General features: G+C 54.4%; 7 protein-coding genes across 7 annotated transcripts; 4 read left to right on the top strand and 3 right to left on the bottom strand.

The window, feature by feature from the left end:
• Positions 1-456: 456 nt before the first annotated feature.
• Positions 457-4,996, bottom strand: CABS01_08401 (RNA polymerase Rpb1; the record flags this gene model as incomplete). Its single annotated transcript, XM_060541761.1, has 4 exons — positions 457-4,476; positions 4,526-4,675; positions 4,730-4,841; positions 4,908-4,996. 4 exons carry the CDS (start codon positions 4,994-4,996, stop codon positions 457-459), a joined length of 4,371 nt encoding a protein of 1,456 aa, XP_060401918.1.
• A 1,701-nt stretch (positions 4,997-6,697) lies between these two features.
• On the top strand, positions 6,698-10,157 carry CABS01_08400 (DDHD domain-containing protein; the record flags this gene model as incomplete). Its single annotated transcript, XM_060541760.1, has 6 exons — positions 6,698-7,132; positions 7,195-8,384; positions 8,436-8,668; positions 8,717-9,137; positions 9,188-9,979; positions 10,031-10,157. Coding segments are annotated over 6 exons (3,198 nt in total), but the record flags the coding sequence as incomplete, so codon positions are not given.
• Positions 10,158-10,327: 170 nt separating this feature from the next.
• Positions 10,328-11,154, bottom strand: CABS01_08399 (uncharacterized protein; the record flags this gene model as incomplete). Its single annotated transcript, XM_060541759.1, has 2 exons — positions 10,328-10,940; positions 11,012-11,154. The coding sequence occupies 2 exons, from the start codon at positions 11,152-11,154 to the stop codon at positions 10,328-10,330; spliced, it is 756 nt and encodes a 251-aa protein (XP_060401916.1).
• A 2,403-nt stretch (positions 11,155-13,557) lies between these two features.
• Positions 13,558-15,756, top strand: CABS01_08398 (uncharacterized protein; the record flags this gene model as incomplete). The annotated part of the gene is made up of 4 exons (XM_060541758.1): positions 13,558-13,580; positions 13,717-13,927; positions 13,991-14,682; positions 14,733-15,756. The coding sequence occupies 4 exons, from the start codon at positions 13,558-13,560 to the stop codon at positions 15,754-15,756; spliced, it is 1,950 nt and encodes a 649-aa protein (XP_060401915.1).
• A 366-nt stretch (positions 15,757-16,122) lies between these two features.
• CABS01_08397 (MBOAT family protein) lies at positions 16,123-18,574 on the bottom strand (the record flags this gene model as incomplete). Its single annotated transcript, XM_060541757.1, has 8 exons — positions 16,123-16,242; positions 16,345-16,528; positions 16,598-16,631; positions 16,689-16,785; positions 16,851-16,969; positions 17,047-17,758; positions 17,810-18,172; positions 18,221-18,574. The coding sequence occupies 8 exons, from the start codon at positions 18,572-18,574 to the stop codon at positions 16,123-16,125; spliced, it is 1,983 nt and encodes a 660-aa protein (XP_060401914.1).
• A 2,406-nt stretch (positions 18,575-20,980) lies between these two features.
• CABS01_08396 (uncharacterized protein) lies at positions 20,981-22,317 on the top strand (the record flags this gene model as incomplete). Its single annotated transcript, XM_060541756.1, has 5 exons — positions 20,981-21,063; positions 21,649-21,748; positions 21,800-22,020; positions 22,130-22,203; positions 22,265-22,317. 5 exons carry the CDS (start codon positions 20,981-20,983, stop codon positions 22,315-22,317), a joined length of 531 nt encoding a protein of 176 aa, XP_060401913.1.
• Positions 22,318-25,155: 2,838 nt separating this feature from the next.
• Positions 25,156-26,515, top strand: CABS01_08395 (uncharacterized protein; the record flags this gene model as incomplete). The annotated part of the gene is made up of 5 exons (XM_060541755.1): positions 25,156-25,164; positions 25,299-25,649; positions 25,748-26,023; positions 26,083-26,219; positions 26,272-26,515. The coding sequence occupies 5 exons, from the start codon at positions 25,156-25,158 to the stop codon at positions 26,513-26,515; spliced, it is 1,017 nt and encodes a 338-aa protein (XP_060401912.1).
• Positions 26,516-27,135: the final 620 nt, after the last annotated feature.

Below are 27,135 nucleotides of genomic sequence, written 5' to 3'. Positions count from 1 at the left end.
TATCAGTCTCGTCAGATGAACATCTCAGAGGGGGGGAAACAAATGAAAACCAAGTCCGAGGCGGCGGAGGCGCAAGGTTTGGAGCCAAATGTGACGTTGCTGATGGCTCTGGGGATAAACAAAACTCCACGGCGTCCGGCATCGGCCCGGTGGTGTGGACTACATGGCGGCCTTTAACCGTCGTTATTATCCGCTTCATTCGGTGTTATTGAATACCTAGATCTAGGAGGACCGATGAGAGCAGATTGCTCTAACACATCTCTGAACAGCGTATTAACGTCACTGCATAGGCCATAGGCCTTGATCTTTCATGTCTTCGTTCCGTCTGATACTAGACTCTGTCTGAAGACAGCGAGTACTACTCTGTGAAACCGTATACAGAAATGTACAATCCCTGGTTGAATGAATGCCATGCCTCTCCACATGAATACTCTGAAAACTCCGTAATCCCCTTTTTTAAACAGTCCGCCTAGACTTGCGCTTGAGCGCCGTCTGCGCAGCCCATGCATCCTCAAAGATAGTCTTGCGCTGCCCAACATCTCCCCTCTCCATGGCGAGGCGGCGCACTACGTGGAACGCGCCGGTTCCTACACTCATGGTCTGGCCCATGATGATACACTCACTCACGCCCTCAATCTGATCCGTCTTCATACCGGCAGCCGCCTCGAACAAATGGTCTGGCGTCTTCTCGAACGAGGCCAGCTGGAGAACACTGTCTCTCATCTTGGACAGTCCGAATCGTGTGATACCGAGGACCTCGCCCTTGTAGGTCATGACATCAGCAAGCAGCTGCATGTGACGCGGATCGATACCCATGTCACCCATGACCTCGCCAATTTCAAAGGCAATTGTGCTTCTTGCGGCCTCGATACCCAAGACGTCTCTGCACTCCATAATGTTGTTGGACTTGACCTTTCGTCCCTCGACACCCTCTGTGTTCATGCAAGCGAGAAGCCCATAACCTTCGACCAGAACCGTGTGAGTTTCGTCCTCGGACGATTGGATGATGGCACGAGTGGCCTCGGGGTAACCAGAGATGGCCACGGTCGGGATCGTTCGGCGGAGGTAGTTGGCTCGCACCAAGAGATCGCCAAGCTCATCCACGGGCTTGGCCTTGACAGACCGCTTGGAAGCCGCCGACTCGTCGAGGCGAACGCGGATCTCGATTCTCCCGGCGCCAATGTGCATATCGGACCTCGACACCTTCATCTTCTTGTGCTTGCAAATAGCCTCGGCCACATCGCCCAGGGTAATGCCTAGTTGCATGTCGGACAAAGCATCCATGTCGACCTTGAGAACGACACTTCCCGACTCGGCGAACCATTCGTCCTCAATGTAGCTCAGGATGTCCTCAACATACGTCTTTTCGATACGCGCCTTGACAATCTTCGCGGCTGTCATCTCCCTGTTCTGCATCAACGGGCAGGTGATGACGGGGGTACTGATAGTCTTGGAGGCGTTGATAATTTCCTTGATACGGGGTACACCCTGGGTGATACTCATACCGGCGACACCAGCAAAATGGAAAGTCTTCAGGGTCATCTGCGTACCGGGCTCACCAATAGACTGCGCACCAACAGCTCCGACGGCATGTCCGGGCTCGACGTGCGCCTTTTTGTACTTTTCCAAACACAGTTTGATAAAGAGTCGCAATGTCGTCTCGGACATCTTGGCGACCTTGTCGGCAAAAGCCTTCTTGGCCTTGACCTCATCCTCATCAATGTCAACGTCCATGCTGTCAGCGTTGGCTGTCAGGCCGGTAAGCTCCATCACACGAGCAAGCTTGTTGGCACGTCCGGCAATGTAAGACTCTAGTGATCGCAAGAAGTCTCTGGCGCCTTCGTGCTCGTCTGTGTACTTTTCTTCCTCGTTGTCGTAATCAAGAGTCAGATCACCCAACAGCGACTTTCTGGGATAGCGCGCGCGTTCTCGAGCAAGCAAGTTGTCGCAGAGTTTGACCATCTCGTTGGGCAGCAAGGCAGTCTCGTCATTGTCCCAGGTAAGGTTCTCAGCGTGAGAGAAGGTTCGGTCAAAGTTGACAGGCTTCGCAGTGGCCTCCATGTCGACGGGGTCCAGTTTGTCGGCACCGAACTGGAACTGAACGATACCGCCGCCAGATGTCCGCACAGTGTCGTCGTACTGCGTTGACAAATCTTCCAGAGACTTCATCAGTCTGCGTGACATGTAACCGGTCTCGGCCGTCTTGACAGCGGTATCGACCAGACCTTCACGGCCAGACATGGCGTGGAAGATGAATTCGGTGGGCAGAAGCCCAGAGTAGAAACTGTTCTCGACGAATCCCTTGGACGGCGGCTGAGGCGCGTTCTTGTGGAAGTGAGGAAGCGTTCTGTCCTGGAAACCATCGGCAACACGCTTGCCACCAATAATCTGCTGTCCGACTAGGGCAACCATCTGGGCCACGTTAATTTCTGAACCCTTGGATCCAGACTTGGCCATGACCAGCGGGGCGTTGTTCTTGCTGAGAGTCTCGATACAGTGAGAACCAGCCTGCGTTCTGACCTTACTGAGAAGACCCGAAATGGAGTTCTCTAGCGTCTCCTCCATGCTGCAACCCGTCGCCTTATCGAGCTTGTTCTTCTTGTACTTGTCAATGAGGACATCGACCTCTATGCTTGCACCCTTGACAAGCGTGCTCTTCCTCTCGAGCAGTTTCTCGGTGGGGAAGACATCACCAATACCGATGGAGAAGCCTCGATTTGTGAGATGTCTTGCGCACAACTTGGCAAGTCGGTTCATCGTAACCACGGCCGCATCAGGACCAAAATCTCTCAGGATAACATAAAACACTGAATCTTTCTTTCCTGATCCGACCGTCGACTTGTCCATGACACCGCACATGACTTCGGAGTTGCGAATCACCAACCATCCGTCATTGGGATCCATGTCAGGGCACTGTCCGGCTCTCGCCTTGTATTCTCTGCACTTGGCGTCAAGGTTAATCTTGACAGGACTGTCTTTGTTGGGTCGCATCATCATGCTGAAGACCTGCTTGCCGGTCCACAAAGCCTTGGGCTTTAGAATGGCAGGAGGGGGCAAGTCGAGGTGGACCTTGCCGTCCATCATGTGCATGCAGATGTACGTGAACGTCTTGCGGTCGAAGAAGTTGTCCTTGCTGCTCAGAAGATAAGCGGCGGTAATGAAATCTTGCGTAGCCGCAATGACGGGCTCTCCGTTCTTGGGCGTCGCCAGGTTGTGTTTCACACCCATGAGGTTGATGGCCTCGGCGCGAGCTTCCTCTGTCTGCGGTACGTGAAGATTCATCTCGTCACCATCAAAATCGGCGTTGTAGGGGCCGCATACACACTCGTTGAGGCGGAACGTCCTCCACGGTCGCACTTTCACCAAATGACTCATGATACTGAGCTTGTGCAGAGACGGTTGACGGTTAAAAAGAACAATGTCGTTGTCTTCCAGGTGGCGTTCGACGACATCGCCGATTTTGAGATCCTGGGCGACCTGGTTTCGGTTACCAAACTTCAAGGAGATTTTGTAGCCTCCCTCATCGTTCTTGATGACCTGCTGAGCGCCAGGCCAGATGCTGGGGCCGTTGCGAACGCACTCCTTCAACTTCTTAATGTTGTAGTCTGACACTCGCTCCGGGTAGGTCAAGTTCTTGGCGACGAGCTGGGGAACAGCAACCTGGTCGATGCCAAGGTTGGGATCGGGAGAAATGACGGTTCGTCCGGAGAAGTCGACACGCTTTCCGGACAAATTGCCACGGAATCGACCCTGCTTTCCCTTTAACCGCTGGCAGAAACCTCTCACGGCTTTGCCAAATCCCGGCTGTTGCAGACCTGGCACGTCACTGTTGACGTACATGGCAACCTGGAGCTGGAGATACTCCCACTGTTCCATAATGGTCTGAACTGGCGAGCCCTTTTGTAGTGCCGAGCGAATCATGCCACTAACCCAGACAATGTCTGCCAGCTTTGTTGTGATATCGTCCTCGTTACTCGCGTTGTCCTGGGCTACTGATGGTCGAATGCACACAGGAGGCGCAGGAAGGAACTGCCAGATAAACATTTCAGGACGGCCCTCGGCGGGGTCCAGGCCAAGAAGCTCGCAGTCGGTGGGGCTGATCATTTTGAAAAGGTTGAGAACCCTCAGAGGATTCATATCCTCCATGGCCTTGCGCAAGTGCTTGTCCAGCTCGCCATTGTTCTTTCTGGCCTCGGCGAAGGACTCGTCGAACTTGATCTTGCTCTCGGGAGGGATCTTCTTGGCCGAAGTGGATTTGTTGTATGTGACGAACTTGTCGTGGGCGAGCTTGAGAACACCAACTTTCCTAATCTGGCCTTGGACGGAACCGCAGTACATGCAGTTCTTGACCTTTCTGCATTGCTCGTTGATTCGTTTGCAAATCTGCGTCCGTCGCAGATTGTCGAGCAAGGGTCGCCTCAACTCCTTGAGGAACGATCTCTTCTCGCTCTCTGTGAGTAGGACTTTGCCGCAGTCCTGGATACTGTCAGCGGCAGTCATTACGAGGGAAACTGGGAATGCTCACCTTGCAGATGTCCTGCAATATCATCATGACGAAGCGCAGGTAGCCAATGTGAAAGGCCGGTAGAGGAAGTCTGACATGACCGAAATGGCCTGTGCAGTTTTGCAGCGATTCCTCACATGTTGAACACTTGCCTGTCTTGCTTGAGGTACCCTGTCGGCCAACACATTAGATCGTCTCATGGATGAATCGTTGGGAGTCGCTTACAAGACGGGGGTCAAGAGGACCATGCTGATACGGGGCTCTGTTCTTTTCGATGTCGTACAGGAGGCGATCGGAAACTTCGAGGACGGCTTGGTTCGCGATATCTTGGTTGGACCTGGGAGCAAGCGGACAGAGTTAGCGCTTCGGTTTATGGCATGAGCTGGGTATGTGGGAGACTGACTGAATGCCAAACTTGATGCCTCTGAATCGCTTGGGCAGCTTATCGACAAGCTGCGACTTGACCGGAGTCACGGTGGTAGTGGTCGCCATTGCAATTGCTCGTGGAGCGCGCTCGTTTGGTTCGGTTGGGAGGAAGCGGCGGCGGCAGTGGCGGGTGAGTCAACCCGGAAGGGTGAGGTCGAAGTCTACGGGAGGAAATCGATGGTGGTGGATTTTCGCATTCGGCGCAAGGTCATGATCGAGATCCGAAGTCAGTAGTAGGGTAAATACGGACGACGGGAGGTTCGGTGCGACAAGATGCTACGGTGTGTTGCGCATTGGGGGTCGGTACGAAGACGTGGAATGGTTCAAGTCGTCGTCGGGATGGCTGAATTGGAGTCGGCCTCGCTGGAAATTTTGTGAAGATGGAGGCACGGCGGGACAACTGGATAAGGCGACGGCTTAGCGTGGGAATGAGGGACGGCATGTAGGTCGTACCCCACCATCGAAAAACACAGCTCGCCCCGCCCACTGCCATGCGCGACGACTCACGGGTACGTATCTGTTGCTCAGTGCCAGTTGATAGTGGAGATTCCCAAGTCTTCGTCCCTAGGTAGGTCGCGTAGGAAACTGCCTTAGCAAGCTTAGGTAAGGCAGACTTCCTATTGCACGCCCTGTGATTTACTTAGACGAGTCTGAGATTTATTTCCATGCCATAATTGACCAGCCTTTGAAATTGCCAAACCATTATTACCTGTTCCGAAATGTGATGGGACTGGAGCATCAAGACCATGAGCAGAAATTCAAGTACCTGGAGGCATCGCAGCTGTCGGTGTGAGTCTTTCGGTGCAAGTACAAGTACCTAGGCACCTGGTAGGTATGAGGTATACCTTATCTAAGGTAGGTACGGATAAGCGGCGCAGTGGTTGGTGAGTCTTCAAGTCTGCAGTGAGTGAGGTGCAGCTGGCTCGCTTCTGACGGGAGATGAGGTAAGCATCAAGAGCACCTCCAGACCTCTGTACCCGACCGTTAGTGTAGTGTCACTGTAAGGTACTTCGGAAGGCGGCCCTTCGGCTTGCATTCCACCGTTGTTCCATTTACACGGGACTGCAAACTGCGTCATGGGGTCCCTGAAAGCTGGAGCTCCCCATGTCCAAGTGCAGCTGACTGGGGCCGTCTGCGCCCTTCATTCATCCACCTCCATCATAGCCCATACGGAGTACGGATACAAAGATACGAATACTCTGTTCACTACGGATCCTGTGCCTGGGGAAGCACCTGCAGATGGGTAGGCGGCCTCGTGTTCCTTTACCGCGTATTTCCCTTTGATCCAGAACTGTCCACTCTCATGTAAGCCTCCATTACCGACTGGACACCTTACCTCACAGATACCTACCTGCCTCAGAAAAGGTACTTACCGTAAGAGCAAATACCGCCAAAAGTGCAAGTACACGTTGTCCCCTTTGATAGTAGGTAGTGCCAAGCAGCCAAAGCCCCGCGACTTGTTGGAAACTCATTCTTCCTGAGCTCTTCCATCTTCCTCCTTCGCCCAGCTTTACCTAAATACATACAAGATTCCACCAACCCCCCAACCTTGCTCTCTCTCTTGACTTTCGTTCCATCTCTCTCACCTCACTGTCGCCGCCTTAACCCTGCACCACTGCTCCAGTCTGAAACCAGCATTCCTGGTTCCCGCCCAACCAGCTCCAAGCTCCCCCCGAAACTGCCCTCCAAACCGGTCACTGCTCTCCCCGACAGTCGGTCACGTCCTCCCCCCCAAGAGGACTCCGGTGACGCACTCGCACTGATAAGTGCCCGTCTGCTGCTGCCTCTGTCACGTTGGCGCCCGCGATTCTTCGCTCCAGACAGGCTTGGGGACGACACTGCAGACCGCCGAACCTCTCCGGCACATATATCAACAGCTACATCACCGCAACCTCTCGCCGCTCCTGGGCATCCCGTCACACCTCCGCCGAATGGCACTCGGCCCACTCGCAGATCATGGCTCCCGGCGGCGCTGACCGCAAACCAGAAAAGTCCTACCTCTCGTCCGCTGTCGACTCCATCAACCCTTGGGCCGGCAGCCGGAGTTCAACACCGACGCCCAAGGATCCTCCTCCACAGCCCGTGCCCGTCCCGACATCCCGTCCTGGCGATCACAGCATCACCCACTTATACGGCCAGAGCATCAAGACCTACCCCTCCGACTGCCCTCCACTGAACGTCCTTTGGTACCACGCAACTGATGTGAGACTCCCCATCGTCAGCACAAAATTTGCCCACTTTCAGACTAACTCGATGCTGCCCAGGTTCCCAAGCGCAAACCACAATTCCTCCGAGACAAAGCGAAGCCTGCCGAAGATGCCAAGCCCCCGATCCAGCCAAAGAAATTTTTGCCATTTTCCAAGCTAGATTCTCGTGCAATCGAGACGGCGTACCAGCGTTTGTTGGAGGATTCAGAGAAGCGAAGAGGAGAACGATCGTTGCGCAACGTTTCGTCCGGCTCCAAACGTGGTCGCCAGAATACCGACGATGAGGGCGCGCACAGCAGCGTAGAGACCAGCCCGGAGGGTACCCAGACCCCCAAAACGCGCGTTCCCGTGAACGAGGACTACCTCTTTGATGTCGATATCGAAAACCGGGAGCTGGGCCCGGTCTACTGGCTGGGTCCTGTGTATGAAGTGCGTCGCGGCACCTGGTTCTACGACGAGGGTTCGTCTTTGCGGCCATGTGAGGAGAACCTAGCTTCACAGCTGGAGGAGGGGTATCTCAAGGTCAAGCCCTGGACATATCCCAAGCCGCGAGTTCGCAACGACCCGAAGAACAAGGACCCCAAAGCCAAGGATGTAACGCCCAAAGCGTCCGTGGAGAATCTCAAGGCCGCAGCAGCTACAACTCCTACGACTGACGGGAGTCTAAAATCGCCGGGGCCGCAGAACCAACATCAGCCCTCTTCGCACCGCTTGTTTGGCGCCTGGATGAACAACATCGCAACATATCAAGATGCAGGCACCGCGTGGCTCACCTCAGACAGCATGCTCTCGTGGGTGACGTCAACCATGTATGAAAGATTCTCGGGCGGTGGTTACATGAGTGGTGTCAAACTGGTCAGGGGCTACTCTGACGTGGCAAAGAACAAGAAACAACAAAAACAGCCGGCGACGCCGACCGACCCTACAGCAACCCCGCAGCTGGATGAGAAGCAGCAGAAACTGCTCAAGAGGAGGTCTGCGCCACCATCTTCCAGACCGTCGCAGTCAACCGACGAGATTTCCCTGCTGGAGGAGGAAGATGACAGGGAAAATTCCCTCCAACGGCAGATCTCTTCGCTGATGGAAGGGGCTGAGCGTAACCAGGAGGAACAGGAAGAGGAGATTCGGAAAAGAGAGGAAAAGGAAATCGAAAACGACTACAACGGCCAGCTTGGCGAAACCCAAGGGCGAGAAATCGAACATTTGGTATTGGTCACTCACGGTATCGGTCAGCTCCTCGGTATACGGTAAGTCTACAGATTAAGCACATTGTCTACTTGAGAGACTAACTTGCACAGCATGGAGAGCGTGAATTTCGTCCACGATGTCAACATTTTGCGCAAGAACATTAAATCGGTGTATTCCAGCTCTGCTGACTTGAGAGCACTCAACTCAGAGCTGGAAGATGGCCCTCGAAACTGCCGTGTGCAGGTTTTGCCGGTGTGCTGGAGACACCTGCTTGATTTCCCCAAGAGACGGGAAAAGAAAAAGGAACAAGATATTGGTGACGGTGCCCAAGATGAGGACGAATGTAAGTGACCGGCCTGAAGTTTAGTGGACACGACTAATCATTCAGAAGACCCCTCCCTAGAGGACATCACCATCGAAGGCGTGGCTTTTGCCAGGTCCTTGATTTCCGACCTTGCGCTAGATGTTCTCTTATACCAGAGTGCATACCGAGAACAGATCTCGGAGATCGTGCTAAAGGAGTCGAACCGCATCTTCAAATTGTTCATGGAGCGGAACCCAGAGTTCAAGGGCAAAGTCCATGTTGTTGGCCATTCCCTCGGCTCGGCCATCATGTTTGATATCTTGTGCCGGCAAAAGGAGAAGCAAAAGACGTTGGAAACCCCTCGGAATCCCCTCCGATTCTGGCCGGCACAAGAAAAGATGGAGGCCCATCGTGATCGAGAAGCCAATGAGCTGCGATTCGAGTTTGACGTGGAAGATTTCTATTGCCTTGGGTCTCCGGTGGGGTTGTTCCAGATGCTCAAGGGACGGTACGTTGCTGCAATTTCCTTGCTGAGCTTGAGTTGACTAACACAACTAGGACAATCGCGGCTCGCCATTTGCCCAACTCCCGGCCATCAGAAAGCCCCTTGAACCCGGATTTGATGGACGACCCATTCCTCGCCGCGAATCCGGCTTCTCCTACGCATCGTGTTTCCGCGATCACCGGTCTGCCCTATTCAGTCTCGTCTCCAAAGGTTTCGCAGCTCTTCAACGTCTTTCATCCGTCAGATCCAATCAGCTACCGTCTCGAGCCCCTGATTTCGCCTGCAATGTCCACCTTGAAGCCCCAAGTCTTGCCGTACACCAAGAAGGGCATCTTTGGCAACGTGGCGCAACAAGGCCTCTCGGGCATCGGTATGAAAGTTGGCCAGAGTGTCAGTGGGCTATGGTCCAGCTTGAGTGCAGGCATAGCAAGCAACATCTTGAATCGCAGCCTCGGTCTCAGCAACGAGGATGTGGCCAAGATGAACTCGGCCAACTCACCACAGCAGGTTTCAGGAGCGGGCACGAACATTGCAGACAGCGGTGTGATTTCGGATGCGTCGAAGCTTGGGGAAAAGACGAATGAAAGAAAGAAGCAGCTGGCGGACTCCAAGTCGATGATGGGCCGCACCAGCATCAGCGGGAATGAGATGACGCTGATTGACGACGAGCTCGAGACGTTGTATTCCAAGTTCCAGGAGAAGCGGGTGGCACTGGCCAAGACGGACGACGACGGCGGCGCCGCGGACTGGCTCGAGGCAGAGCGTAAGGCGCAGAAGCTGCGGCGGGAGGAGATGAAAGTCCGGGCCCTGAATCGCAACGGGCGCGTCGATTACAGCATTCAAGAGTGAGCAACTGATTTGAGTCTTGCTTGGGTCTATATACTAACACGCGATAGGAGCGTTCTCGACTTCAACCCCATGAACACGATTGCGTCGCACATGAGTTACTGGTCTGACGAGGATGTCAGCCACTTTATTCTTTCACAACTTCTCTCTAATAGAAGCCGAGCAGACCGAAAGTAGACATGTCATAACTTAGACTAGACGTTTGGGATGGGCGACCTGATCAATACAATGGTATTTCACGTTAAAAAGTAAGATGTCTCGTCACGTATGAGTGTCTCGTTGCATTGTACAATTCTTCCACAATAGGCTGGGTATCTTTTTGTTTACTTCTCATCTCTCAACATAACTTAGGCACGCAGAACACCGGCATCAACCAAGGCACCCCAACGAGCAGGCAACCCCTTGGCCACATCCTCGGCCGTCGACCCGTTCTCGGCCTTGAGCGCGCGAATGTCCTCGCCCACATCGTTGGTCAGCCTCACAATCTGCAGCCCTTCAGCCGCCTGCCGCGCCGCAGCGGGGAACACGTCCGTCGGCAACCGCGACGCGATCCACAGAAGCAACCAGACCACCTCCTCCTGCGCCTTTTCCACCGCGACGTGTAGCGCGCTCTTCCCTCCAGCGAGAGGGTCCTGGTAGCGGATCAGCTGGCCGAGCGCGGCGACGTCGCCTGCGAGTTCCTCGTTTGCGTCCTGGAGGAGGGTGACGATGCCTTGGACGTCGCCCTCCGAGCACATGAGGTGGTATGCGCGGGCGGGGCGGGCTTCTGGGTTGGAGGCGAGGTAGGCTTCTTCGGTGATGGTGGGGAGGATGTCGAGGCTGTCTTGGAGGCCGCCTTCGTTTACGTAGCGGGTGAGGATTGCGGGTTCGCCTGTGGGTGTTTGGGTTGGGAGGTAGGTTGTGCAGGAGGGGCAGGTTAGGGAGAGGGCTGTTTGTTCGGATTGGTCTAGGAGGCATTGCCTGGTTTTTGTTAGCTGGTCTTCGAATGGGATGAGAGGGGTGAGCAAAGCGGGTGAGGCGGAGGGATGTACCAGTGAAAGTGGCAGCCGCAGGGGAGCTCGAGATCATCGGGGACGTTCTGGGGCTCGTCGCCGGTTTGGTTGTCTTCGTCTTCGCTGTCTGGGTCGATTGTGATGATGAGGGGGTCCTCGCAGGCTTTGCATACGGCTGCCATGGTGAATGTGGATGGCGAGGGTGAGAAGCAGAGAGGTGATAATCCGGTTCTGTGGTATTAGAGCGTTCAAGCCACAGACGGGTGCTCTAAGAGTGGTGGAGGAGATAACGACGAAGTTGAGGTGAGATTCCTTTGGTCGCGATGAGGGTATCGCCACGGAGGATCAGAAAATTCGAGGTGGGGGCGATTCGGTGCGGGGACTGTGCTCAGATTAGGGAAGCACTGTACCTGGTCCGGGGTTTGCTATGAGCAACACAGTGCATCTTTTAACCAGTGCTTTACCAGTAATGTGCCGGGATCATAATGCATATCTTGGTCAAACTTCCCTGAACCTAGTCGTTCCAGAAAATTGCCTAGAGCGGCCTACGGGCAGATTGACGGTTGGCAATCTATTTCAAGGCTGGGCAGGTCTGGAGAACACTTTGGGCGCTTAGGCATTCATGGGCTAGAGAGTAAGGGGGCGTCTAGTTGCTTGAACTGTGCAAGTGGGCAGCAGCATCAACGGAGCGGGAGATCGATCATCGGGCCTTGCGCAGGGCGAGGTTATTTAGAGATCTTGGGTACTATTGCAATAGACCCTTATGCCTCATGAGACCTTCCAGGCTGCTTTACATAAGCATCATGCAAGGGAAATGATCGTGAGGCGAACCACGTCAAAAAAGAAACAAAGTTGATGGGGCTCCGGGGCGCCGGAAGAGTCGCGCGGACGGCCAGGTCTGGAGTCTCGTTCCCGCGTCCGCCCCCCGTGTTGGAGAGCCGAGAGCGTCGTGGACGTGCAGAACATGTGTTGTGGTGCCTGGCGAGCCACGCGTGCACGTCGTCGTCGATTCTCCTGGTGATGACTCGACGTCTTGGCTAGACTTCATCTCACATAGCGTAGCGACGAGTAGGTATCATGAATCGGGAATGAGGCAAATATGGCAAACGGCAGCCTGAGCTTGTCGTACGCTGGCTTACACAAGTAGTCGTAGGCGAAACGAGAGCGAGCTTGCCTTACGCAAGCCGTTGTGGCTGGTGGCCGTTGGTCGTCGGGTACCTCGGGCGTCTGCTTGGATACGCGGAAGGGTAGAGTACACTAGGTCTCACGGGTACCCGACTTGTCCGAATCCAAACAGGCTTCCTGCGGTTACTCACCTACCTTAAGGTGCTAAAGCAAGGGAGGTACCGCGTTTCTCGCATTGATTTGGGTGGCAGGTCGAGGTACCTTACCTCAGCTTGCTTCAGATGTGAGCACTGAGGAATTAGGATGTACCTCTCGCCCCAGTTTGGGCTATTGGGTACCTATGGGTCCATCACTCTGCTTGAGCGGCTTGCCTCACTCTTCGAAGATGAGGTTTGGCAATGTCCACGGGTACGGCAAGGCAATAGTCCAGGCTCTGCTAGACCACGTGCTGAACATTGCTTCGCTTCACCAGCGTCGCGTTGGGTACCTAGTGTACTCCGTAAGGTAAGGTAGAGGCAGAGTCAAGTGTCGCATCGCAATGTAAGGCAGCCAAAGTCGAGAGCAAGAGGTGTCTTAGGTAATCGAGGCGATGGCTGTACAATTACATCAATGGCCCCTCCCCGCCCCCGCCATCGAACTGGGAGAAAAAAGGTACCTACCTACGTAAGTCTCGCACATTCCATCCGGCCCCCATTGCCCCCTCTTCCCCCCTCTTCGAAGTACCTCACACGCTCACAAAGTCACCTTTCCGCCTTAACACGCGCATTTCGTACCTCGTCACGGCATAACGCAGCACAGCATTTTGCACAGCCAGCCCCCGTTGCGAGCATACCTACCTTACCTTACATACCTATTTTACCTTGCACAGTACCTATACCTTGGTCGTACGGGTACCATACTTACAGTTCCTGCTTACCTTGTGCCTACTTCCATTACCTGAACAACCCTCTCCTGGGCCTTTAACCTGCTTGATTTCTTGACCTGGGTACCAACAAGTACAACCTTGCTTAGCCCCGGTTGACCATCGACATCATCACCCTCCTCCCTCTGGTTTGTTCAACTTGTTTGTTACATACACTTTTTTCTCGAAATACAACACCGACAACATAAACAAACCACGACTGCGTAAGCCAAATCCAACACCTCGAATACCCTACACACCAAGGAATTTAGATAGCAGGACCTAGAGGTACTGCGCCTACGGATACAAAGGACCAACCTCCGTCAACGTCCGTGCGTTCCGGAGCTTCCTGCGCATCTGCCACTCCCGCTTGGTCCCTGATCAAGTCAAGTGCTTCCAACCTGCTCCTCCGCGCCGAGCGCATTACCCAGAGAGACTCCCGTCATCCTCTTCTCTCCACCGTCCACCAGCCTCACCAGCGGCCTCGCTACCCTCAACCTGCCGTCTCCCTCAATCGTTCGTCTCCTTTCCCGCGTCACGCCCAGAGACGACCACAACCATGAACGTTCTCAAGCTTCAGAGGTGCGCACACACTCAATCGCATTCCCTGCCCCGCACCGCTGCGAGTGATTCACTCCCGCCAGCATTGCTCAGGGGCTCTACTTTGCTCTAACCTCTACGTCTCGTCTGCCGTCACTAACCAAGCATTCACCCACAGGAAGTATCCTCAATTCCCGCAAAACGAAATCTTTGGTCTCAGCGACGCATTCCGCAAGCTCGACATTGACGAAAAGGGCTACGTTGACGAGGCCACTGCCATCAAGGCCACCCAGCAGAGCGAGCGCCAACCCTACGATGTCGTACGACAGGCTCTGAAGGAGGTCGACCTTGACTCCTCCCGCAGAGTCGAGCTCGAGGACTATGTTGCCGTATGTTTGAACGGAATCCTGCTATCCATCGCCCTCCAAGTAATGCTAACAACACACCTACAGCTCATTGCGAAGCTCCGCGAGTCCTCTCCTGCTCAGAAACGCATGTCGACCGGTCCCGGTGGTGGTACCGGCGCATCCATTGTCGCGCAAGCAACCGGAGGCATGGGTCACTCTTCAAAGTCGAGCATCGGCAAGATTCACGTCCAGGGCTCCAATGCCAACGTCACCCATACCATCAACGAAGATGAGCGCACCGAGTTCACCCGTCACATCAACGCCGTCTTGGCCGGTGACGCAGATATTGGAAGCCGTCTTCCCTTCCCTACTGACACCTTTGAAATGTTTGACGAGTGCAAGGATGGTTTGGTCTTGGCCAAGCTCATCAACGACAGTGTCGCCGACACCATTGACGAGCGTGTTCTGAACCGACCCAAGAACAAGAAGCAGCTCAACGCTTTCCAGATGACGGAGAACAACAACATCGTCATTGAGTCGTCCAAGGGTATCGGTCTGTCCGTTGTCAACATTGGCAGTGGTGATATCATTGAGGGCAGAGAGCACTTGATTCTCGGTCTGATTTGGCAAATCATCCGCCGTGGTCTTTTGAGCAAGATTGACATTAAGCTGCACCCCGAACTCTACCGCTTGTTGGAGGACGACGAGACCCTCGAGCAGTTCCTGAGACTTCCCCCCGAACAGATTCTTCTCAGATGGTTCAACTACCACCTCAAGGCCGCTGGCTGGAACAGACGGTAAACACTGGGCCATGAAATCAATGCTAGAAGCATGCTAACTTGCGCAGGGTGAACAACTTCTCTAGTGATATTAAGGACGGCGAGAACTACACTGTACTCTTGGCACAGATCGGCTCCGAATATGGCGCGACGAGAGCCCCTCTTCAAACACGAGACCTTCATCAGCGCGCCGAGGAAATTCTGCAAACCGCCGACAACATGGGCTGCCGCAAGTTCCTTACCCCGTCATCTCTGGTCGCTGGTAACCCCAAGCTGAACTTGGCTTTCGTTGCCAACCTGTTCAACACCCACCCCGCGCTCGACCCCATCACCGAGGAGGAGAAGCTCGAGGTTGAAGACTTTGATGCCGAAGGAGAGAGAGAAGCCCGCGTATTTACTCTGTGGCTCAACAGTTTGGATGTGCAGCCTGCTGTGCAATCCTTCTTTGACGATTTGCGCGACGGCACGGTGCTTCTGCAGGCGTACGACAAGGTTATCAAGGGATCCGTCAACTGGCGTCATGTGAACAAGCCACCGGCGCACGGCGGAGAGATGTTGCGGTTCAAGGCGGTTGAGAACACAAACTACGCGATCGAGCTCGGCAAGCAGAACCGTTTCTCGCTTGTGGGCGTACAGGGTGCAGATATCACCGACGGTCAACGGACCTTGACTCTTGGCTTGGTGTGGCAATTGATGCGCAGAGACATTACCGTCACTCTGTCAACACTGGCGCAGCGTCTTGGCAAGAAGGAGATCACGGACTCGGAGATGGTGAAATGGGCCAATGACATGTCTCGCAAGGGCGGCAAGTCATCTGCCATCCGATCCTTCAAGGATCCCTCCATCGGCACCGGTGTGTTTTTGCTGGACGTGCTCAGCGGTATGAAGAGCAGCTACGTCGACTACGACCTCGTCACCCCCGGCCACACGGACGACGACGCCTACCTCAACGCCAAGCTCAGCATTTCCATTGCGAGAAAGATGGGCGCCACCATTTGGCTGGTGCCCGAGGATATTTGCCAGATTCGCAGTCGCCTGGTGACCACCTTTATCGGTTCTCTCATGGCCACGGCAGAGAAGCAGGGACTGTGAAACGATGCGTCTTGACGAACGAGACTTGTTCTCTCCTTCTCTCTTTCTCCCACGCTCGATGTTTCTTGTCTATGAGGATAGAAAAAGGCCAAAACTGCGGCGAGGCTTTGATTGTTTGTTTTTAGTTGAATGAATCCATTACGAATACCACAGACTTTTGTAGAATTGGGCCAAATGTGACTTCTCATGTCTTTTGCATGTATTCTTAAGACGTACACGCGGTAAGGTTTGGCTTCCTTGATCATCAAACAGTGACCATCCGTGTATTCGTGCAATCGTTTCAGACGCACTCCTATGTGGACTCCAAGATGGTGTTTTGTAATCGCACAGATCCCCAGCCTCGCGGCAACTTGTTTACACGTGACATCACAGTATAAGGTAAAGACTACACAGCAGACTCGGCCCCGTAAAGATGCCAAACCAAAAGATGACGTTCCCCAGCACCTTGCGATCCCTCATCCACCTCGTCCGGCTTAGTTGGACAAGCTATACGCAGTCAGCACCCATGTCATTTCCAGACATGTAAACATGATCAAGTAACTGGCAACGATGTGGAAAATAGGGAAAACATATCGAGGGCCGACGTACCGGCAGCTGACACATTTGCAGGAACAGGAGGTAGCCCCTCAGCTTCTTGAACAGACACCACATGACGAGCTCGTGGACGCAGGCGGAGAGGAAGAAGGTGATGAGGGTCGCCGTGTGGCGGTTTACTTTCATGGAGGAGATTGAGCTGTGGTAGACGTGTCGGAGGAGGAAGTTGTGGACGGGGCTGTTGGGTTGCGTTAGCATTCATTCGTCCTTGTGTTGTCTTTTGGATGGGGTAGACGGTGATGCTTACCGGTTCCAGTCGCGGGCGAATTGATCCCATGAAACTGTTGTCACGTCAGTAAGTTTGGGAGTTTCGAGCAAAGGGGTGGGGGCAGACGGACCGCTGTTCCACCACGCGTCGTAGAAGCTTCTGTCGGCAAAGTAGGTGAGTTCCGCGAGGGTGTTGAGGACGGTTTCCCAGATGAGGTACCATGCCATCTTGCGTTTGTCGTTAGTTCTCGTATCTAAGGGGGGACGTTGTGGGGGACATGGTCTTGACTCACCATGTACTCCATCATAAAGGGGAAGATGAGATCACTGAGCATCCAGGGGAAGTAGCGGAAGCGCTCGGCCAGAGGCATGCCCGCCTCCTTCATGGCAATGGTTTGCATGGCTACGGGGTCTGACGGGCGTGTTAGTAACGGAGTCGACAGCATGATGAGAGAACACCAAAGTGTTCAAAAAGACACGAGGACTTACAGATAAAAGCCTGTGACACCATAATCATGACGAGAATGATGCCAAACGTGGCCGCCGTCTTCTCGGCAACATAGTACCAATCAATCGACTCGGAACGCGGGTACTCGAGCTCGTACACGACGGTCGGGAGAACAATATACTCGTAGTGGTTCGCGAGCGAGAGGTTATTGGGGTACGCCCGGACAACGCTCGTCGCCTGACCCCGGAGCTCGTCCGTGATGCCGTCAATCTCCCACCGGATGATGCGCTCAAAGACCCGGACCTGGTCTGCGTCGAGGGGCTGTCCGGACTCGATGGCACGGGCGATGCGGTCCAGATCCGTCAGCTGGTGCTGCTCGTCGCCGCCGCCGCCATCCTTTGCATGCGATTGGGACTGAGCTTGCGCCTGCGCCTGGGCGATGGACTGCCTTCGCCCGTGCATCTCGGCCGCGGAGGGCGGGTTGGCGAGGTGGGAGACGGAGACGGTCGAGGCCGAGGGAGTGGTGGAGGAGGGGAACTCGGTGGGCGCGACGTGCTCCAGCTTCTTGAGCTTGGAGAGGAGGTACTTGCGCTTCTTGTAGGCGGACGAGAGGTAGCCGTTGTAGAAGGCGTACGAGTGCTGCTTCATGAGCATGACGATGCCGTGCAGGACGAAGAAGACGGTGTGCGTCCAGGGCCAGTCGCGGATCAGCGTGAGGCCTATGACGCCGCCGATGAAGGCCGACTGCCAGATCTGGTGGACTGTGAGAATCCTGTTTGCTTTCAAGGTATGGTGTTCACTTACGTTCTGGATAATCCAGCCTGACCTGTCCCAGTCAATGTAGCCGGCAAAGACCAACCGCTGCAATACCCAGCTGACGCCCGTGATGGCGCACAGGACGCCGTCGGAGGCGAGGAGCACGACGACGTCGCGGCGGAACATGGTCTTCATAATCTCGTTTGTGCCCAAGGGGTTCCCCGTCGCCCGCCAGTTTGTGGCGGCGATCCTGGTGACGAACAGCGCGACGGCCAGCCAAAAGAGCGTATAGAAGCCGTGAAAGGGGCTGTTGGCCGTGTTTACGTTTTGCCGGTCAAACGTGGAAAATTGCCGTGTGAAGACGAGGTCGCTGAACTTGCCGGCTCGGCGTGGTCTCCTTGGGTCTTTTTCCTGTCATTGTGTTAGTTGGTCATTACATGGTTTGCGTGAGCGACCTACCCTCTCTAGACCCCGTTTGAGAACATCCCGCAACTCGCGGTCATCCGGGGACAACACGTATGTCTTGAGACGACCGGATCCATCGCGGAGGGGCTCATCGTCGATGCTCGAGGTTTCTGATAGCGTCGATCCGTCTAGTGAGAGCTTCCTCTCACGGTTGGAAGAGTTCTTGAGAGGTGATGCGCCGGGACGAACCGGTGCTCGTCCTTTGCGCGGCCTCGCTGACAACTTCGGGTCATCGTAATCCTCTTCGCTTGGGCTCTCGGAAGGCGTCGCCGATGCTGCCCGGCCCGTAGCCCGTAATGCATCCCGGAGTGAACGGGGCTCCCGGGACGCGGCCAATGAGGTTGTCATTTGGCCGTTCTTTGGTGTGTGTCTTTGCACGGTCGGTATCCCAGAGGATACTACTGCCAGATCATGCAAAGAATCTGGCTCACTTGAGACGAAATAAGCGCCGTGCGGTGATGCGCTTCAAGGCGATGTCGTCTGGAGAGTATCAAGCAGAAGCTCAAACTCAAATGAATTGGCAAAAGTTGGCGACAACCGTCAATTCTTTGCTGGAAATTTCAAGATGAAAATATGAGAGATGATTGTGTATATGAGTTGACGGCGTCACGGTCCAAAGTCGATGTAACGACACAGCCGAGGACCCAAGAACCCGGAAGCCAGTCGACTCGCGCGACTGGGATGCGAGTCCGAGTGTTGGACGATACGGGTACAGAGGTTCGATAATGACTCGGCGCGAGTACGAGAGTACGAACTGTTTCCCCAAAAGCGGCTTGATGGAAGATGGGTGCCAAGCAAGCACAACAGATGGTAGTAAACTGAGAAAGGATGAAACACGAAGACGAGTAGAGAACTAAGACGAATTGGCGGGCAATGATATAAGACCAGCTCCCCGCCAAGTGATGGATTCTACGGGCCTACCGGACTCAGATGTCAGTCGTGGCGGATCGTAGACGCCTCTGCCGAGCTACTACTCCATGGCTGACACGGATGCGAGAGAGACAGAGATGATCTGAGATTGTAGGACAAAGGCGTTGGCAGGAGGCTCAAGGTCGGCCGAGGTTCCCGGTGAGTTTCCTTGCAGTCATTGCCGACGTGACACCACAGCTTTGCGGCTCACGGATGGTACGATGAGGAAGAAACAAGCCCTAAGATTGCGAGGTTTCCGTTGGGGAGCTATAGTCTATCAATCCCGCTTATCCCGCCCCAGGACGGGGAGCCGGGAACTTACAGTAGGAGGCGACATCATGTGGGTGGTGCATGTGGACTCCGATGAAGTCAGGCAAAGTATAAAAATAAGATAACAGATGCAGCGCGTGGGAAAAGACGGAATGAAATGGTGGTCCTCGCCATCCTGAGCACAGGCGATCCCAGTTGATGATTTGTTCGTTTGACGAATAATAAGCCCGATCAAGGGGGTTTTGGTGAACAGGATCCCCGTACTCCGTACAGTATCGCATAACACGTGAAAAGGGGAGACTACTGGTAGATGATTGTATGCCAAGGTAAGACACTGATCTACCCCGAATGTCTCTGGTTGTTGCCTCGATTGTCGTGTTTGGCTAGGTAGATGCCGGAGAAGAAGTCGCGGTCTTCTTATTCGGCCTTTGACGTATTTGTGCAGATGGAATTGTTGAGGAGTAAAGATTGAGTGAGCAACTGGGAGAAGTGTCTCCTTGAAGGGCATGTCGCATCCGAGGAGAAGGCATATATACGTTGTCCATGATCTAAAGTGGAAAGTGGTATGTACTCTGTCTTCTCATTGGCAGTTTTCTAACGAGAAGCTGTCGCATCGTGTGGCCGGAAGCGGAGAGACAGAAACATACTCGCATCCGGGCACAGGCCGAGTTGCCCCGTCGGTGCGTTGTCTAGTGTTTTTGGCCAGAGGATGGTAAACATCGATGTACTCTGTAGATGTCTTGTTACGTTCAATTCTCGAACTGCTATAAACCTTTGGTGGTAGGCAGGAGCTTCGGCAATTCTCGGTGAGCGTGTTGGGTCACCTTGGTCACCTTGGAATGTTTGCAAAATAGGTTTCCTGTCCTGGTGTGCAATGACATCACTCGCACCCGAAGGGGCCGGGTGTACCTGACCTCTCTGTTTCTGGTTAGCTTAAGCAAGGTAGGTACTTCGTCCCTTACCTTCCATTGCTTCTGAGGTGCTGTGGGTGCTTGCTGAAACAGTGTCGCAGTGGGCGGGAGGCACCTGCCAGCGCATCCCGTTTCGACCTCCCCTGGCCTTCTGGAAGGAGCCACACAGCGACAGACTGTCACTGACTAAGGTACCTGGAGCAATGAATGGGAGGCAGGAGGCCCCAGCGGTGACTGTTCCGTACAAAACACCCGCCAAACACTTGATGCGGACTACTTTACGTAAGCTTTTCCAACTCCGAGCGCGGTGCCAACAGAGCAACTGACGTCCTTCCACGTCGTTTTGAGGTGGCCCTGCTCCACCGGTACGTACCTCCAAGCTCGTTTCCGTAAGGCACTCCGTACTCCGTACGCCAAAATCTTTTTGATGCGCCAGGGCCGATCCGAGCGACCTCTCACTTCCTCTCCTCCTCCTCCTCCGACCACTCTCATCACCAAACCACCAACGCGCATCTTCTTCCACCTTCTCCCCCATCGCGAGGCTCTGCTCCATCAGAACCCCGTTCTTCGTTTCAATCTCCATCGCGAGACACACACTTCTCTCTTCTCTACCCTCACATTTCTTTCAGTTTCTTTCAGCCAAAAAGTCAGCATCACCAACATCATGTCGCGCGGTGGCACCACCTTGTACGTGACTGGCTTCAGCCACGGCACTCGCGCCCGAGACCTCGCCTACGAATTCGAACGGTATGTCAACTGAATATCAGAAACTCCCACGTCGATGCCTCCGTCCGTCCTGTTTTCCTCCCGGCACGCGAGAGCCTTCCGAGATTTCCGATCATCTCTCCTTCCCTCGCTGCTCCCCGCCCACGCCTCCGTATTCGTCCTCCGCCCGTCCTCCCGCTCTCGCATTCGCTGCTCCCAGCCTCATGCATCAACCCAAAGATGCCTCCCTCGCCCGTCCTACGTTTCCGTCCTCGTTCTCGCCCTCCGTTCCCCCCGTCGATACGTCCTGTCCTCGTTCGCTTGGGCTGCCTCCTCCCAACCCACCGCCCGTTGTCCGCGCCGCTGTGGCCTGCCAACGCTCCGTGGCGCACCGAACACAATACAGCTTCCTTTTGCTGCGCCGACGACGGCCGACGTTTGGTCTATATCGGATCAAACGGACAACCTCATGTATGTATCTACGTGCTGACGTTCTGACTCGAATATAGCTATGGACACCTTGTCCGATGCGACATCCCTGCTCCTCGCTCGGCATCCAGCAGACTGTGGGTTCACTCTCCTCTCGCGTATCCGCACAGATCCGAATAAAGACTGACACCATGCCAGGTTTGCCTTTGTCGAGTACGAGGACCGTCGCGATGCTGACGATGCTTATCATGAGATGCACAACAAGCGCATCGGTCGCGACGACATCCTGAAGATTGAGGTAAGGCGGTACGAGACGCAGCTTTGAGGGACGTTTGCTGATACGCTACAGTGGGCTCGCACCCCTCCTTCCGCCTCATGGCGCTTCGACTCTGGTCGTGACCGTGAGCGGGCTCCTCGCCGCTCCTCTCCCCGTCGTGGCCGCTCGCCTTCTCCTCGTCGCAGCACCCGCGACTACTCTCCCAGAAAGGACGACCGCCGGGACCGCGACCGCGACTATGACCGTGGCGACAGACGCGACACCCGCGACCGTTCCCGCAGCCCTGACCGACGGTGTGTTGACTCTCCTAGATCTTTCAAGAACTCTCCCAAAGAACCCCCCTTGGGCCAAGGGCCTCTCAGAAATGCCGAATTTGAACTAGTGATCCTGACTGGTCAGAAGTGATCGAGACGCCAAGGAAGACCGCGAAGACCGGGAACCCCGTGAGAACGGTACCAACGGTGACGATAGAAAGGGTACGTAAACCGGCGACTAGGTGTGCGTTGGGCTGCATCGTAAGCTAACACTCGACAACAGCACTGGACAGCCCTCCCCCTGCCCATGACGACCTGGACGTTGCTGCGGAGTGATAAGTATACCTGGCAATTTCTCTTGTCGGGCTGTGCGCGGCTGTGCCAAAAGTTTTTCTGATTTCTCACCCGGTTCTCCTCTCTCTCTCACACCATCTGAATCCTGGATCTGTAAAGTGTCCTCACCTTCTGGGAGATATTTAGTCTCGATGCGACCGGTCCGGCTTCTTCGAGTTCAGCACACGACACCCCGGGCTGTCCGATGTTGGCAGCATCCGAGTCACCAGACATACCTATCCAGACTCGATATCGGCGGGACATACGTTTCGGAAACGAACGCGAAACGGCGCGAAATTATTGGCGAGGCGGTCTTTTGAAAGCATTACCCCCTAGTAGTTAGAAATTGACATGTAGGTTTTTTACAGCAGCCTCCAGATCTGGCCTGATGGCTTAATTTGAAGCTCTTTGACACAATTGAGCTCAGAGTTGACTGGGTTTTGATTTGGTGATAATCCGGCCATGACCCTGATCTGGTTTGGATCGTGTAGCAACCAACCACATACGTTGGTCAGGGAAAACTCCCTCTAGAGCAACGTCTAGTCAAGCAGTCCACGTGTTCATGGTTGCTAAAGCAATTCCTGCGTTATTGAAGCAGTTTGTAAAAAGATTTGTAAAAATATAGCCTGCCGTCTCTGCCTGTTGGGGGCTTTGAAGTTTGTAAAAGGTGTGGAAACGCAACTGGTTGAAATCATCCACAGAAAGACATTGAAGCGTAAGGTAGGCAACATACCCTGTGACTTTAGGTAAGGGTTACTAAACCATTGGCTAAAGGTATTATGTTTAAAGTAATCTGAGAAAACCGAATTGCTACTACCCAAACCCAGCTGCATATTTTGATCACCCATGTACCTAGGTAGTACATATCTCAGGTTGCTTTGCGATAGCGAGCTGCTTGTTATTTGCTTGCTAAACGACAACACAGCAAATAGAACGTTCCGTGATGCAATGCGGGGAAAGCTGGAGGAGGGCGGGGTGATCTCCGAAGACTAAGGCAGGTAGTTGGGTGTTGATAGGGAGGATCCGGAGGGTCGGGGTGCCGAAGGGAGGGTTTCTCGGCAAACTCGCGCTGATGTGACCCGGACGCCGCCGAGATGGATGAGGGGAGAAAATGGAGGCACTGCCGGACCTGGGTCTTGGGATTGGCGGTAGTCGCTTGGGATAGTTTGCCCAGGCAGGATTGGCGGTGTTGAACAGTGTTTGGCAACCTGGGTGAGAATTGCAGCAACACGAAATCCTGGCTGCACTGTGCCGATGGGATGTGGCTATACCTGTTCTATCACTGTGAGTGCAAGATGAGATATCATGAGTTCCCGGATACCAAGATTCTCAATGTGGTCATGTGTTCTTGCGAGCCTGTACCGGAGTCCTTTCACATACGGAAGCTGGCTACCCCATTTTCCCCCAGATTGTCGTCATGGGAGTGGAGTTCAAAGCGAGGAGAGCAACAAGGCCGGAGAGCCCTCCATCCACTCAGCGGAAGCAAGATTGTGATTTCAAGAAGAGAGGAAGTTACCAACTGAAATTGAGCTGTTCCGGCAGCTGCATCATTTTCCGGTTTGATTGTTAACGGGTGGTATCAGCGGATAAAGGGTAAGCCGGGGTTGGTTTCCAGTCTTCAGGTTACAAGAAGCAGCCGCCTCAAGAGGGACAGGTAGAGGTACCAGGCGAGATGTACACATCCCGAGGTTCCTCAGCTGTGGTGACCAACGGACACTTTCCGTGCCCAGAGCCGGCGGGTGAGCCACAGCCGCTGTGGCCCGCGGGGTCCCCTAGAGACTGTCCGCCTTGGGCTGGTTGAAGTGCTGTCAACTGCCCTGTAGCCCTCAAATTTGGAGCCAGTTACATCATCGCAAGTACCCAAGTACTTCGTCGAGGTCCCAAGCAGTCACTTTCCATCTTCCGCCTGGGAGGGAGCTGAAATTCGATCTGCGTCGTTGGGATCTGGTCACTGCGTCCGCCCCTTCACAACCAGCTAATTCGTTCCTCGCGACCTCCAGCTCTTCCTCACACCTCGCCCCTCGACGACCTGTCACCGCATCCAAAGACCAACGACCAAAGGTCTCGGCGCAAAAGCTCCAAGCTTGTCGAGGCTCTGCTCCTACACATTGCGCGCCTTTTGTCAATTACGCCGGCCCCCCTCACCGTCCGTCTCGTCGCTATTCTTTCCTGTCCCCGTCGACCGAACCGACTCTGTTAATACTCGACCTCAACCTCTGCCCGTCCCGACCAAAGGGTTTCTTGCTCGCGCATCCCTCGAAACGATCCTCGTCTGCTTCGTGCCAAATCATCAATTCGTCGAGCACTCGTTTACCCTCGTCAACCGAATCGAAGCGCCCTACCCCTGCCATACCTTCTTGTCATTGTCAGCTTAGCCGCGGCACATGCGAAATACCCTCATCCAAACCCAGCAACCAGAAAAACCCGCGATACCCACGACCACCGCCCAGCCGCACCAGCTCGCGGCCACGAGTCACCTTTGATGCTCGAGTCCTTCTCCTCTCCATCTACTGTCCGCTCGATTATGCCTTCGTCGTCGTTACCATTCTCCTCTTAGAATCTCTGAATCTTTTTTTCTTTGGACTTTTTGGGTCATTCTTTTCCCCCCCAAGCATACTTTTTACTCTCGGCGCTCCTTCTCGTTCCTCCGGAAAGTCGCAAACCTCAGCGAGTACCACGAGATCCTTCCGCCTCCCGCCCTCAACAGCCTTAAATGCAAGCACAGTCATAGCAATCAGGTGGCTTCGGAGGCTCAGCAGTGTGGTCGTCAATCACGAGTTTTGCGCTTGCAATAACACGCACACATCCATCCGCACTGCTCCTTGACCAGAGTGTGAAGTCATGTCGCCTGTAAGTGCTACCCGTTCTCAGCTGCTGCATTTGCAAGCATCCTTCCTGCCCTGCTACATCACTCTGCCCGGCCATCTACCAAGTTTCGTCTGCAGCAAGTCAAAGGTTTGCTGACATCCAGTCTACACTGGCAGTCTCTCAATGATGCGGCGGTTCCTGCTGCTGCTCCGGGCCCAGCTCCGGAACCGGTCAAGTACCTCTGGTTTCGCGATACCTTTTCCCAGCCCGTCATTGCCGCCTTCTGCGCTGGCGGTGTTGCTGGTGCCGTCTCTCGAACCGTCGTCTCCCCCCTCGAGCGTCTCAAGATCCTGTTCCAGGTCCAGAGCGTAGGACGCGATGCCTACAAGCTGTCTGTAGGCCAAGGTCTGGCCAAGATGTGGAGGGAAGAAGGCTGGAGAGGCTTTATGGCTGGCAATGGCACCAATTGTGTGCGCATTGTGCCGTACTCAGCTGTTCAGTTCGGCAGTTACAACTTTTACAAGCGGGTGAGTACCACGCGCCTTTGACCACCTTGTGCTGGGTCGGAAGTGTGGCTCACATGAGCCGCTGCAAAGAACCAAGGCTAACGCGGCACGACCCACAGAACTTCTTTGAGTCTTCCCCCGGCGCAGACCTCTCTCCTCTCGCCCGTCTGACGTGTGGTGGTATCGCTGGTATCACTTCCGTCTTCTGCACATATCCTCTCGACATTGTTCGCACTCGACTGTCTATCCAGACTGCTTCCTTTGCAGAGCTAGGCCCTAGGGCCGAGAAGCTCCCGGGCATGTGGACTGTCATGGGCACCATGTACAAGACGGAGGGCGGTATCTCTGCCCTGTACCGTGGCATCATCCCCACTGTCGCTGGTGTTGCCCCCTACGTAAGTGGTTCCCCTGTCTCGAGATGAAATTGGTCCTAGGCTCTAACTTGACGAAACAGGTCGGCCTCAACTTCATGGTCTACGAGTATGTACGCAAGTACCTAACCCCCGAGGGTGACAAGAACCCCAGCGCCGTCAGGAAGCTGCTTGCTGGTGCCATCTCTGGAGCTGTCGCTCAGACCTGCACCTATCCCTTGTGAGTCGACATGGCTGACGTGAGTTATCATTCGTCTTGCTAACAGATGTAGCGACGTTCTTCGCCGAAGATTCCAGATCAACACCATGACGGGCATGGGCTACCAGTACAAGGGCATCACTGACGCTATCCGGGTCATCATCACTCAGGAGGGCGTCAAGGGCCTGTACAAGGGCATCGTCCCTAATCTTCTCAAGGTTGCGCCGAGCATGGCATCCAGCTGGCTCAGTTTTGAGCTGTCACGCGACTTCTTGGTCTCTCTCAGACCTGATGGTGACGGCGAGGCTGCTCTCTGAGATGAGATGTAGCTCACATTACTTACATCCGATTGGGCTCGTCAAGGGGACCTTCGGTATGAGGATTCCGACGATCACCAGGGTCAACGGAATGCCTTTATTAGACGGTGGCTGGCATAACAGTCACATCGAGGCAGAGAGACTGTCTCTCCCCGGGTTGTTCCTTTCCAACCTGGCATTTCAATAACCAGTGTTTTGATAATGTATTACAACAAGACTCCAAGAGAGGCGAGGACGTCATGCGACTTTCCCGCATGGCATCATGGAAACGTGAAAACGGGCACCGCTTTCCCAGAAGGATCGATGCACAAAGAACCAAATGGGTAGACCAAGCATTAGCTCAATACAAGACATGGATCGAGCTCACAAGAGTGCCTTTTATGCTGGTGAGGTGGTAAATGCCTATACTACGTCAGCTAGAGGTTAAGAATGGGAGCATCTGGGCTATTCTAAACACTTTGTCATTCGTCCCTTTGTGAAGGAATTCTCTGGTCATATCGACATGCACTGGAGTACCTCGGTCAACATTACCTTGACCGAAACAAAAAGGTCTTACCGAGACTGACCGAGGATGCAGGGGACCCTGCAGACTTTCCATAGGGTGGGTCCGTGCAGGTCCA

Source organism: Colletotrichum abscissum (assembly GCF_030869225.1).
Source record: "Colletotrichum abscissum strain IMI 504890 chromosome Unknown Scaffold_19.1, whole genome shotgun sequence".
In the NCBI taxonomy this organism is placed as follows: Eukaryota; Fungi; Ascomycota; class Sordariomycetes; order Glomerellales; family Glomerellaceae; genus Colletotrichum; species Colletotrichum abscissum.
The sequence above is the reverse complement of the archived record's forward strand: the minus strand, read 5'-3'. Positions and strand labels throughout refer to the sequence as shown.